Source organism: Hesperophylax consimilis, chromosome 20 (assembly GCF_061612785.1).
Source record: "Hesperophylax consimilis isolate HC1 chromosome 20, BYU_Hcon_1.0, whole genome shotgun sequence".
Taxonomy (NCBI): Eukaryota; Metazoa; Arthropoda; class Insecta; order Trichoptera; family Limnephilidae; genus Hesperophylax; species Hesperophylax consimilis.
Window position 1 is genome coordinate 25382162 of NC_142855.1, and position 15142 is coordinate 25397303.

The 15142-nt window shown below is 35.7% G+C and overlaps 1 protein-coding gene across 1 annotated transcript in view; it reads left to right on the forward strand.

Annotated features, from left to right (window-relative positions):
• The first annotated feature begins 10764 nt into the window (after window positions 1-10764).
• Window positions 10765-15142, forward strand: part of LOC149414423 (salivary endonuclease-like) — a 34679-nt gene continuing 30301 nt past the window's right edge. Inside the window, exons 1-2 of the mRNA XM_089644170.1 lie at window positions 10765-10918; window positions 12883-13032. Of these exons, the coding sequence (XP_089500296.1) occupies window positions 10765-10918; window positions 12883-13032 (304 nt within the window). The remainder of the gene's footprint in view (window positions 10919-12882; window positions 13033-15142) is intronic.

The following is a 15142-nucleotide window of genomic DNA, read 5'->3' on the forward strand; positions in this document are numbered from 1 at the left end:
TCATTGCACCTATTCCAACTCTCATAAGTCGATTTTCAAAAGGCACTTAAGCACCCATACAGGCAATGTGACGAGTCACACGCAAACTCACAGTGGAGTAAAACCTTTTTCATGTTCTGAGTGCAATTATTCTTGTTCTGGAAGTGGCCAACTGAAGTACCACATGCTGACTCACTGTGGAGAAAAACCTTTTTCATGTTCTGAGTGCAATTATTCATGCTATCAAAGGAGCTATCTGACGAGCCACATGCGGACTCACAGTGGAGAAAAACCTTTTTCATGTTCTGAATGCAACTACTCATCTTCGCGAAATAGCCATCTAACGAGGCACATGTTGAGTCACAGTGGAGAAAAACCTTTTTCATGTGCTGAGTGTAACTATTCATGTTCTCGAAGGAGCAATCTGACGAGTCACATGCTGACTCACAGTGGAGAAAAACCTTTTTCATGTTCTAAGTGCAACTACTCATCTTCCCGAAAAGGCGATCTAACGATTCACATGTTGAGTCACAGTGGAGAAAAACCTTTTTCATGTGCTGAGTGTAACTATTCATGTTGTCAAAGGGGCAATCTTACGAAACACATGCTGACTCACAGTGGAGAAAAACCTTTTTCATGTTCTGAGTGCAACTATTCATTTTCTCTAAAGAGCCATCTGAAGAGCCACATGCTGACTCACAGTGGTGAAAAACCTTTTTCATGTTCTGAGTGCAATTATTCATCCTATCAAAGGAGCTATCTGACGAGCCACATGCGGACTCACAGTGGAGAAAAACCTTTTTCATGTTCTGAATGCAACTACTCATCTTCTCGAAATAGCCATCTGACGAGGCACATGTTGAGTCACAGTGGAGAAAAACCTTTTTCATGTTCTGAGTGCAACTATTCATTTTCTCTAAAGGGCAATCTGAAGAGCCACATGCTGACTCACATTGGTGAAAAACCTTTTTCATGTTCTGAGTGCAATTATTCATGCTATCAAAGGAGCTATCTGACGAGCCACATGCGGACTCACAGTGGAGAAAAACCTTTTTCATGTTCTGAATGCAACTACTCATCTTCTCGAAATAGCCATCTAACGAGGCACATGTTGAGTCACAGTGGAGAAAAACCTTTTTCATGTGCTGAGTGTAACTATTCATGTTCTCAAAGGGGCAATCTGACCCGGCACATGCTGACTCACAGTGGAAAAAAACCTTTTTCATGTTCTGAGTGCAATTATTCATGCTATCAAAGGAGCTATCTGACGAGCCACATGCGAACTCACAGTGGAGAAAAACCTTTTTCATGTGCTGAGTGTAACTATTCATGTTCTCAAAAGGTCTCTCTGACACGCCACGTGATGATTCACAGTTTTTAAAAACTATTTCATGTTTCGAATGCAAATATTCAAGTTCTCGAATAAGATAACTGACCAACCACATGCTGACTCACAGTGGTGAAAAACCTTTTTCATGATCTGAGTGCAACTATTTATGTTCTCAATAAAGTTTTCTGACAAAGACACATGCTGACTCACAATGGAGAAAAACCTTTTCTCTGTTCTGAGTGCAATTATTCATATTCTCAAAGGGGCAATCTGACCCGGCACATGCTGACTCACAGTGGATAAAAACCTTTCCTGTTTTTCATGTTCTAATTGCAACTACTCATCTTCTCGAAAAAGCTATCAAACGAGGCATGTGCTGACTCACAGTGGAGAAAAACCTTTTTCATATTTCAAGTGCAACTATTCATTTTCTCTAAAGGGCAATCTGAAGAGCCACATGCTCACTCATCGTGGAGGAAAACCTTTTTCATGTGCTGAGTGTAACTATTCATGTTCTCAAAGGGGCTATATGACAAAACACATGCTGACTCACAGTGGAAAAAAACCTTTTTCATGTTCTGAGTGCAATTATTCATGCTATCAAAGGAGCTATCTGACGAGCCACATGCGAACTCACAGTGGAGAAAAACCTTTTTCATGTGCTGAGTGTAACTATTCATGTTCTCAAAAGGTCTCTCTGACACGCCACGTGATGATTCACAGTTTTTAAAAACTATTTCATGTTTCGAATGCAAATATTCAAGTTCTCGAATAAGATTACTGACCAACCACATGCTGACTCACAGTGGTGAAAAACCTTTTTCATGATCTGAGTGCAACTATTTATGTTCTCAATAAAGTTTTCTGACAAGACACATGCTGACTCACAATGGAGAAAAACCTTTTCTCTGTTCTGAGTGCAATTATTCATATTCTCAAAGGGGCAATCTGACCCGGCACATGCTGACTCACAGTGGAGAAAAACCTTTCCTGTTTTTCATGTTCTAATTGCAACTACTCATCTTCTCGAAAAAGCTATCAAACGAGGCATGTGCTGACTCACAGTGGAGAAAAACCTTTTTCATATTTCAAGTGCAACTATTCATTTTCTCTAAAGGGCAATCTGAAGAACCACATGCTCACTCACCGTGGAGGAAAACATTTTTCATGTGCCGAGTGCAACTATTCATGCTATCAAAGGGGCTCTCTGATAAGCCACTTGCTGACTCACAGTCGAGAAAAACCTTTTTCATATTCCGATTGCAACTACTCATTTTCTCCGAAGTGCAAACTGATAAGACACAGCTCACTCATAGTGAAAGAAAACCTTTGTCACGTTACGAGTGAAACTAATAATTATCTTTTCTGACGAGCCACGCGCTGAATCACAGTTAAAAGTTGATGGATAACATTTTTTATTTAAATATTCAACAACATTGCTTTTCATCAACTTCTCTATGAAATGCAAGGTTATGGTACACACGAAAAATTTATAATCGTTACTGAAGTTAAGCTTAAAAAGCTCTTTTTAATTTTATATAGTTTGGAAGCAGTTCTGACTCACACAGCTCGTGCATCTGCGAACGTTCAAAGTGTATCTTAAAAAGAAAAAAATGTCTATGCGGCCAACGAGAACGAAACGATGGATGTGTTGAAGAACGATAATGCTGGCCAACTGGCCGCGTTTAATTTAAATTGAACTAAATGACCTATATTTCGCAAAACATATACTTTTTATCTATTGCAAGCTATTCTGATTTAATAACCTGGTTTAGAAAAAAAAAATTCTTTACTACATCGCAAGCAATTAATTGTCTCTCGGAGTGAAGACGGGGATATTGAACGATGTAAATGATCTCACAAACAAATATACATTCATCATCAAAGTCTTGTTAACGACAGCGGATGCACTGTAACCGATGGTACCGAAAATTGAAAGTTACTCATAATTCTCGCTTAAATTTTTTAATAATAATTGTTTTTTAAAAACATCTTCTGAAAGTAATGCACAATGGGCGAATGATTATTGAAATTTTTAATGTGATATTTGGAACCCTTTGTACCTTCGAGCCACTTGAGTTTTTGCACATTTTATTGTGACAATAATAATACTCCCTCGGTGTTCGAAATTATACAAAAAAACTCTAATTTTTAATCAATGTATAACATTTTTCCTCGTACCTACCTTCCTTTATTTTAAACTCCTATGATAGCCAGCTATTAAGAATATATTAATGTTATAACTTTTAAATGTACATATTTCAACTCGATTGTATAAACATATATTTATGTATTAATGTTATAACTTTTAAATGTACATATTTTAATTCGATTGTATAAACATTTTTAAAATAGAAGTATACCGAGTGGCCCAGTTGTAGCATTGTGTACGATGTCATTTTACTAACTTCATTATTAGTTCTCATTTTCTTAGTAAATATTAATTTTTATTTGTTTATTTACAAGTATTTTTATAATAATCATATTTCCTTAAATCATTATTGATTACAAAATGTTGATTATCACCACCCTTTTAAACACAAGTACTTACTTCTATAAAAGAAAAACATTTTTAAAAAATCAAAGGAGGTGAAAACTAATTTTACGAATTATTTTAGTTAGCATAAATGATTATTCTCTGTAAATTGGTTAATTATTAACTAAAATATAAAAACAGCTTGAGACAAATATTCATCCTATAATATCTTTTTGAATGCACAATAAATTATTTCTTTTTTTATGTTTACATATTTTAAATAATAGCGAATGCATCAGTATTAGTCACAATTTTCAATTATTAATGTTAGTAATTCATTTTTTTTAAATCAATAAAGCAACATTATTTTCAAAATTTTATTTATATATTAGATGTAATAAAATAACTCACAATTTAGCGCAAATTTATCCCCGAAAGATTAACATTAAAGGATATCAATAACAATCCAAAAAGTTATAAATTACTGATGATGACTCTTTTAAAATGAAAGCGTATTTTTAAATGATTATTGACGTTAGTAAGAAATACAATATCCTTGCGCCTCAGGAGTAGAGTGTTTAGTGAATTTCAAACACGTCTGACAGCTATACATGATGTTTTGTCAGAGAAGCAGTCGAAGGTCTCTTAAACGTATCGGAAGTTTTTAGATTCGTATCTCAGCTGTCGGAGCACAGATACCTGCCATATGCATATTTCCAACAGATGCAGACGCCACCAAAAAGTGTAACCGTATCAAAAGATTATCCAAGACATAATTCGGTCATTTGAGCTAGGTGTTCGGGTCACGGGAATAAAAAATAATAAATAAATGTATCTCAATAAACACGGCAATTGCAAGCGACCAGCAAAAACTATTAAATGCATCCAGCTTCGACAAATCGAGCACAATTCAGGACCGACTATCGACCAAGCGATTTCCGATAGTAAATTTTTTTAGAATACCGCGGGACCTGACTGACAAAGAATTTTTAAGGGTCTCAACACTCGGGTGTTACAACCATTACGTGCTGTAAATTAAGGGTCTCAACACTCGGGTGTTACAACCATTACGTGCTGTAAATTAAGTTACTTTGCTGGTGCTCGCTCAGGAAACATCGTATTTATGAAATGCCCGCTACCATGCTTAAATTAATAACTGAACAGTAGAAAGTATTTGTAAACTGGACTGTTTGCCGCGTCAGAGATTTAACCGGACATTCATGCAAACATTGCGCAGATACAAACCTATAATATGTAGACACTATGCGCTAGAAAAACACACCCGTGAGATTGGCCTACCTTCAGGTACTTTGGTTGGCGCATTTATTTTTTTAAATTTCTTCCTATTTTTCTGTTTTGAATGATTTTTCTAATAATTGATAGTCTACTTGGGAATATGAAAGATTTAATTTGGGTTTCGTGTTTAGTTTTCTTATTGTATCATGTAATATAAGACATGCGTAGTTATCAATTATATTGGTTTTCCCAAACGGTAGATTTAATATTTTTTATTTCATTTAAATGTTTATTACACCAGATATGATCTATGCATGATGGCGTTTGGTTTGTAATTTCTCGAGTGTTTCTTTTTACATAAGATTTAAAATTGAGGTGCGTCATCATGTTAATGAAATTATTTTTTCTTTTGAGTTATGTTTTGTAAAAAATATTTATATTTAAATCACTACACACTAAAGTAAGTTTTCGCGGTAATTTGCTTAGATATTCACATAGTTCGTTTATAAAGTTAATTATGTTTGATTTGTGTGTTCTGTACACTGTGATAATTCTGTATAATTTATTTCTTAATCTCATATCTATTTTTAGACAGTCTACATATTGTATTTAAATTTCTTCCATTTCAGAAATTTCACACACATCATGAAGAAATATAATTAAATCACTATCTTTTTAATCCGTGGTGTTGTTGCGATGCCTTTGTAGTTGGAAAGCGCATGAATGTATTGATAATTATTACAGTGCGTTTCCGTTAACATTATTCAGGTGGTGATGAATGCAGAACATTAATATTTATTCAAAGTTCATTGAGGTTTTGGCGATGCTATGAATGTTCATACGAAATATGAAAATGGGTTATAATGCACCACTTATTTTCTGTAATATTTTGACATTTTTCTTTGTTTATTTTGTATTTTTCGTCAATTTGTTTTACTATAAAATCGGTCATTTTTAATTGTTATCATTTTTTTCTTGAGCAAAGGCCATCTTCATTCTGTGTTTGCATTTTCGCTATTTGATTTGTGGTCTGTTAGTTTCGTGATTTTACATTTTAAATTGACTTCTGTGTAATTAATGCATTTTTGTGTTTGGAAGTTGAAGGCAACGCATTGCTGTGTACCCATATTTTTGGCACTGGTAACACTGCATTAGAATCTTACAATCTTCTCCTTTGATTTGGTAAAAACCAAGGTTTACTTTTTTTTCTCAGTTAGTAGATTTCTCAAATCTCCACTGGTTTCGGGGATGATATTTTTTTGTAGAAATTTTTTTTTGGTGTAGTTCCTTTATATTTTATTTTATTTGGGTCCTTTTCGTACATTATTTTTATGTCTTCATTTATCAGAATTAGGTCCGACATAAATTCTTCATGTGTGAATTTTTCGTTGATTCCTTTAAAGATCATGCACGGTCTTTTTTATCATTGTTTTCAATTTGTATTCCTTCAAGTTTTGATTTTGCAATTTCATTTTTGATGTTGGCCATATCATCTGCTTTTTATAAAAAAAAATATTTATTCTTTTTGGGTGTCTTCCTGATACTACTTACTCCGATTCCTAGTTGGCGTCAAGAGAAGACTAAATCATTAATAATAAACAGCTCGACCTACTTACTCCTAGGTACTTGCAAATTAATACCGAGAACCAAAACGTAAAAAACACAACCTACCTTTCTACGAGTACCTACTTGCGAGTTACTTACTGACAGCTAAAATCGTAAACAAAGCGACCTACCTACGAAAATACGATTGCAAGTCGGTCTGGCACATTACGCCAACTCGCTAGAAGGTTCTAGCCGATCGCCTATGCGTAATTGCAACGCCGACCGAAAGTTCCCGAAAGGCCCAGACTGAGCGAGTGGCTCCGATTTATTTGTAATTCCACCTACCTACTGTCACCGCCGGCTGTACCGTATAAATAAACCCGACGCAGCGAGCAGTCAGTATTCAGTCTCCAAACCGTCAGCCAAGTACTACAGCGCTAGGGAACCTTGACCTAGATATCGCCCGCATTCTATAGTATTGTGAATATTAAACGCGTAAATATTGCGACTGTAAAATCGATTTTTAATTAACCAATTAACGCTGTATCAAAGTTGAACGAGACTTTTATTTGTACACCAAGATAACTACAAGATATTTTGACATTCTCCATGATTGTTTCTTTTGTGTCTTCAGTATCATTTTTAGTTTTTATTATAACGAGGAATACTGAAATCTTAGGTGTCGTGTATTTTACCCTTGTGATGTTAGCGTAACTTCTCGTAGTTGTCTTGTTTTCGAGATTTTGATATCTTAGTTACTGATATATTTTCTGTCACTGTTGATTATATTTTCTTGATGAAGAAAAGATAAAATGGCATTATACTTTAGGTAAAAAGTTAGCGAGTCGACAACTGTGGCCGCGATCGTGAAAATGTTCGTATATTAAGTGCTATAAGCATTTAAACTGACAGGTATAGTATTCTGTTAGTTCCTTTGCAACGATAACTAGCATTAATCACGGCACAGATCTTAAAATCACTTGAAAAGAGTGTTTCGTGGGCGTTTTAGATTTATGGATATACAAGAACACAATTACCTGACTATCCACGACTATACTCCCATGGAGAACTGCCTGCGAATAATGTATCAAAATGTGGGTAAATATTTGATGAAAGAATAGACAAAAGGAAATTAGCCTAAACGAGATATTTGCGGCAAAATCTTTTATTTAAAAAACACTGGGTCAAATCAGACCCATCATCGAAGTTGAGGTGATAGCGTTGGATGTTGAAATAAACTATTATTTCCAACGGCTAGTTATATATTGATACAGTACTTCTTTGTTCACCTTCTAAATGTGTTTTGTGCTTATATTATTGTATTTCATGTTTATATTTAAAAAAATAAAATTATTGTACATGTACCTAATTACGAGTTTGTTTTTCAGCTTCTGATAAAACACAGTCCTGAGAATATGAGCATGATATACTCCTTGGTATCTACGTGACTAGAATTCACAGAACGACCAAATTTGAACACATGCGCACGATTATGTTATCTATTATTTTGCACGCAGAGGGAAGCGGCAGTTAGTATTATTGGACTTCAAATTTAGTTGTATAGATTGGCCGGCAACCGTCATAAAAATTACACAGCTAACCTACGAATATACTTATTAGTCCGCAGAATTCACCCAGGAAATTTGCCAGCACGGGAATGAAGCGACCATACTAACAATAGAATCAGATTTAGCTCTAGACCCCTCATAAAGTTGGAAATCTGAAATGGGTAAATTTTGAGCCGGCGACAGGCTGGGCTATATTGAAAATATTTGAAAGTCGTGTTGAAAATATGTATTATGAAAATATTTAACAATAAGCAGTCACCACTATTAGAGATCTAGGAATCAAACTTGATTCAAAATTTAAGTTTGATGTACATATCAGTGATATCACGAGTAAATCCTTGAAAATGACTGGATATCGAAACCATTCAAAAATATGCCCTCTCATAAATCGCTGCCTGCCGACTCCGCCCTTCGGAGCTTTGGCCTAGGCTGAACTGCGAGTGACAGCCCGACTCTCAACAATATATTGATTCCGCCTTTCGGAATAAGCCCAAGTTGGCGCGTGTTTTTATTACTGATAAATGTGAACTCGGAGATCGGCAGGTTCCAGAATCATAGAAGAGGGAAGTGCCTGAACAGTTTTGTATATTTACTTTGTAACGCGAACTAACTTTTGAAAAATATTGAATAGACAATAAATTAGAATTAAGAAAAAGGACAATTAATTAATAAGTCTAGATTAAAACTATCCCTCAACTTTTAAATTTTTTTTAAAATAAATGTTTTTTATTTTTGTAACCACGTTACTTCTTTTTAAGGTTTTCCTCCTTTCTTTTTACATGCGCAGTTTGAATGTTAGAACTGCCCTAAGTATAGTTATAACAAGCTGTAAAGAAGAATTCTTTAAGGCTTATTTTCTTTCTTAGGACAGCGCTTTGTCAGATGGGACTTTGTGGTCTTGGGAGACAATTTACTTATGTTTTAGGCTAATTAATTGAATTCGGTAGGTTCCGAAGCAGAATTATATTGTCTATAGTAGCGCCTTTTTTAAAAATTTCTTCTATTTTTTTTCGATGGTGTGGTGTGACGTCACCGATGCCCGATTGTCTTAAAATTTGCCAGATCTAAGGTTAAAATCTAGACCAAACCAATCCTATAGAAGGTCGAGTTGTCAATCTTTATGCATTCATGCTTTTTTGCAAGGACCCGTGAACTCTGTTTTACTTTAATTTTATAACGAGATTGATGGATTCCTCGAGAGGTGTAAATGTTTTCGACGAAGTTTTACAAAAAAGACGAAACTAGTAAACGCAAAATCACACAACCAACAAATAAGTGACAACTAGCTGGCGAACGGCTTTACCATAGAAATTACAGAATTATAGTAATAATTTAGTAATTATTATTTTTTTTTTGGTAAACTAATGTTTAAGACAAGATTTTTTATACATAGCACAGATAGTAACAATTATTTTTATAAGCAATAATTATTACAATTATATTACATTTTATTACGTCCCGTTGGCGTCATGTGTCTTTCATCGGGAGATTTTTCAATGTGGATGTGTGTTTCAGGCTAATAATTATTGCTTATAAAAATAATTAATAATTTAGTGTTTTAGATGAAAACTCAGTGTTGCAATTTCATTTTTAACTACCGTTCACGTAAAGGAAAATATAAATGTTGGCAGATTGAATGCGATAGGCCCATCGCCATGCCCGTGAAAGTGAATTGGTTCTTTACCATTATAAAATGGTAAGTTTCCAACCACCTTTACCTAATTGCAAAATGAATGCATTTATTAGCCGCCGAAGAGGAATAATTAATGAACCCGTGGGTAATTATTTTCATCCATGGTCTACGACATTATTATTGTCTATGTAAAACTAAACTACTTTCTATATATTTGACATAACGCCTTTTGATTTTTTCATTGCCAGCCGTTTCAACTCGTTTCTACTTTGTAATTCTTCTACTTAATATCGCTTTAACTGTTTTACCCACGCAGTCAAATTTATCATGATATGCTTGTGATAGTTACTGGTAAGAACTGATGCTTATATTAATCGATATTATCATTTTGATAGCGGCCGTTATTCCAAATGGAAAACTGTTCTTTAACTTTGGCTGCGGGATGCTTAAATGCACAACTGTACTGTATCTAAAGCGAGCAATTTTAACTTCCGCCCATCGGTGCATCTGAATTAGGTACTCTATTGGCATTTTGTTTGAGGAATGGTTTAACTATCAGTTAGACCTCAACCCATTTTAAAAAAGTGTTACGAAAGAATTTAAATTATCGATTAGATCAACAGATATGAAGTGTCAACTTCACGGTCAAGATAGTCACAATATGTATCCCTTATTTTAAATATCAGTTTCATATAAATATCATTGTTTGGACAGAATATTACAAGCAAACAAAATATTGTATTTAATATTATTTAATTTTGTTTGCTTGGAATATTCTGTTAAAACAATGATATCTTATATGAAACTGATATTTGAAATAAGGGATACATATTGTGACTATCTTGACCTTGAAGTTGACACTTCATATCTGTTGATCTAATCGATAGTTTAAATGCTTTCGTGTGCTCATAGGATTACGTTACAACTATGTTTGTTTCAGGTATATATATATTTGTTTGTGCGTTTACCAATTACCAAACTCTGCAACAGCGGTGCCATGGATCTAGTAAATCCAGAAACTGTTCCCATCAAAACGGAACCAGGGCCCCAGGAAGAAGGCGGAGGTGAAATGCCGTACACTTATATGGATTTCGACCTCCCAGATGTAAAGAAGGAATGTTTGCGATATGCGGAAAGTACTCAGACAGCCAGTGAGTTTCATTGATTATGTTAAATAATTTGTATTAGACCGGTCGGTGGCTGAGTTGACATCGCGCTTGGGTCCCGCCCAGGCGTAGTGTGTTCAATTCCTCGGCTGGCTAAGTCTTCCATCACAACACAAGCAACTTTATCCGCTTACTGTGGTGGTAGTTGGAGATTTTCCAATGTTCTCAGGTTATTCGTAACCCGGGAATGTTTGTTTCTTAAATAAAAAAATAAAAATACAAGTCCATTTTGGATTGCCATGGCGACAGAACATTATATGTTTGTTAACGTTGTCCTCTTTGGTGGCAGTTATTTTAGTTTTTACCAGATTTTTTTTTATCTTTGCCGGAAACAGCCAAAGTTTTGTGTGTTAAGTATAGTTTTTATTATTTTATTTTATAAAATTTTGGTAATATTGTCTTTTTTGTTCTTAAATCCATTGTGTAATTTTGTGTCTGAATTTATTTTTGAGATCCTCAATTTTATTTTCAAGTGTTAGACTGTTGAAAACTTTTATAGCATGGTATTGATAGTGTATTTGTCCAAAACTTGTATTTACCGTCGGAGTTTTTATGTTTTCTTTGTACGCTTGTCTAACTGGTCTGTTAGTGATATTTTGTGCTTGTTTAAATTTATTTTTTTGGTCAAAAATGTAGTTTAGTAGTGTCTTAACGTATGATTGGCGTATATGTAGTACGTCACAACTGTTGAATATTTGCTCTGTATGAGTCAGTCTATGTTTTTTTAATATTACCTTTCAGATCGGTTTCCGTGCGATTTCTAATGAATCGATAGACCAGTTTGTTGCTCTTTTCAAAGCATTTATTCCATATTTTATAAATGATTGGCAAAGTAACAAGTATATTGTTTTCAATCGTTTTATTTTATATATAATTCATATGTTTACAATAATATGTATTGTTTTGAAGAGTTTATTTGTGATTTGTTTGATGTGACCATACCCTACGACCACAGAAGCCGCCAATGCTTACAATAAGTGCTTGATTCCTCAAGTTTACACCTCATTCTCATTCGTTAAAAATACATATTAAAAAAAGAAATCATCATTCTATTTGTTTAAATTATTTTTTTTTATATTAACTCCACACAGGAGGCCCTGAAGAAAATAATTTCCCTCAGGGCCTATCTCATCTTTGGAGTTGCTGTGTGGAGTGTCTTTTTGTGGAGAGGAAGGAGTGAACATGGGTCTTGAAGAGTCCCATTTTGTAGGAGGGAGGAAACACAGAGGCCAGCAGCTCGTTCCACAGCCGAGCTGTTGAACTTATGAACGAATCGTAGAAGCGACCCGTTCTCATTTGACAAATGTCAACCGTGTACAAATATTGGGCGCGCGTTTGGCGTGTATCCCGACTACGCACCGGTGCCGAAGGGATCAATGACGCTAGTTCCTCAGAGCATCTTCCATTGTAATACCGATAGAACAAGGACAGCATACCTACCTGACGCCTGTGCTCTAAAGATTGCAGTCCGTTTGTTAAGATTGGGGAATCTATCAAACGGACCGCCCGTTTCTGCACAGAGTCAAGGGTTTTTTCAGGTATTTAGGGGCTCCAGACCAGAGATGGCTGCCAAATTCGACAGTAGGGCGCACTTGCGATTTGTACAGGGTCAGCAGTTGTGTATTATTAAAGTATCTGCGGGCCCTGTACAGTACGCCCAGCTTCTGAGAGGCCAGCTTTACTATGGCTTCGATGGAGCCCCCGTACCTGGAGCTATTGAATTAAAACAACAACTCCATACTGAAGGTACTCAAGAGCAAATGCTTATTCCTTCTGAAGCGGACATTCGGAGACGTTCTTATTAATTTTCCTAAATAAACCTTGAACTCTCTTCACTTATTTCTCACTTCTGCAGGGTTAATCAATGTTTTATTTTATTGTTTCTAGCTTAAGCTTTTTTTAAACGAGTTTAACATCGATGATCAATGAAGGTACATGTTGTTTTATAGCTGGCATTAATGTGGAGACTATTACCGTCAAGGAGGAACTCGGACGCCGAGAAGATAATGATGGGGGATACTCTTGTATGGAAATTGACATTGACCTGCAGGATGTAAAAAAGGAATGCTTAGAACGCTTTGAAAGAATTGTCCAGTCAGGTAAAAACACTTTTTTTCTGAAATTTAACAATTCTGCAATCGTATTTTGTTATCAATTTCTGTGCTTTCTTTCGCCAAGTGTAGATATTAAGCTTTTATAATCGTTCATTTTTTATTTTTTCGACAGATCTCAAGACGCATCCTTTGGAAAAACAATTATCTTTTCCTCGTTGTACCTACTCCCATTCTCATAAGTCGAATTTTAAAAGGCAATTACTAACCCATACTGGAAAAAAACATTTTTCATGTTCTGAGTGCACCCATTCATTTTATCTAAGTTGCAATCTGAAGAAACACATTCTGACTCACAGTGGAGAAAAACCTTTTTCATGCTCTGAGTGCAACTATTCATTTTCTCAAAGGGACGCTTTGACGAGACACATGCTGACTCACAGTGGAGAAAAAACCTTTTCGTGTTCCGAGTGCCACTATTCATTTTCTCAGAAGGGCCATCTAAAGAGGCACATTCTGACTCACAGTGGAGAAAAACCTTTTTCATGTTCTGAATGCAACTATTCATTTTCTCAAAGGGGCACGCTGAAGAAACACATGCTGACTCACAGTGGAGAAAAAGCTTTTTCATGTTCCGAGTGCAACAATTTATTTTTTCGAAAGGGCAGTCTTAAGAGGCACATGCTAAACTCACAGTGGAGAAAAACCTTTTTCATGTTCCGAGTGCAACAATTTATTTTCTCGAAAGGATTATCTAAAGAGGCATATGCTGACTCACAGTGGAGAAAAACCTTTTTCATGTTCCGAGTGCACTTATTCATCTTATCTAAGTGGCAGTCTAAAGAGCCACATGCTGACTCACAGTGGAGAAAAACCTTTTTCATGTTCCGAGTGCAGCAATTTATTTTCTCGAAGAAGCCATCTTAAGAGGCATATGCTGACTCACAGTGGAGAAAAACCTTTTTCATGTTCCGAGTGCAACAATTTATTTTCTCAAAAGGATTATCTGAAGAGGCATATGCTGACTCACAGTGGAGAAAAACCTTTTTCATGTACCGAGGGCAATTATTCTTGTTCTGGAAGTGGCCAACTGAAGTACCACATGCTGATTCACAGTGGAGAAAAAGCTTTTTCATGTTCCGAGTGCACTTATTCATCTTATCTTAGTGGCAGTCTAAAGAGCCACATGCTGACTCACAGTGGAGAAAAAGCTTTTTCATGTTCCGAGTGCACTTATTCATCTTATCTTAGTGGCAGTCTTAAGAGCCACATGCTGACTCACAGTGGAGAAAAACCTTTTTTATGTTCTGAATGCAACTATTCATTTTCTCAAAAGGGCACGCTGAAGAAACATATGCTGACTCACAGTGGAGAAAAACCTTTTTCATGTTCTGAGTGCAACCATTTATTTTCTCAAAAGGATTATCTAAAGAGGCACATGCTGACTCACAGTGGAAAAAAACCTTTTTCATGTACCGAGTGCAACCATTTATTTTCTCAAAAGGATTATCTAAAGAGGCACATGCTGACTCACAGTGGAGAAAAAGCTTTTTCATGTTCCGAGTGCAATTATGTATTTTCTCGAAAAGGCGATATAAAGAGGCACATGCTGACTCACTGTGGAGAAAAACCTTTTTCATGTTCTGAGTGCAATTATTCATTTTCTCGAAGGGGCACTCTGAACCACATGCTGACTCACAGTGGAGAAAAACCTTTTTCATGTTCTGAGTGCAACAATTTATTTTCTCGAAGGGGCCATCTAAAGAGGCATATGCTGACTCACAGTGGAGAAAAGCCTTTTTCATGTTCTGAGTGCAACAATTTATTTTCTCGAAGGGGCCATCTAAAGAGGCATATGCTGACTCACAGTGGAGAAAAGCCGTTTTCATGTTCCGAGTGCACTTATTCATCTTATTTAAGTGGCAGTCTGAAGAGCCACATGCTGACTCACAGTGGAGAAAAACCTTTTTCATGTTCTGAATGCGACTATTCATTTTCTCAAAAGGGGACGCTGAAGAAACTCATCTTATGTAAGTGGCAGTCTAAAGAGCCACATGCTGACTCACAGTGGAGAAAAACCTTTTTCATGTTCCGAGTGCAATTATTCATTTTCTCGAAGGGGCACTCTGAAGAACCACATGCTGACTCACAGTGGAGA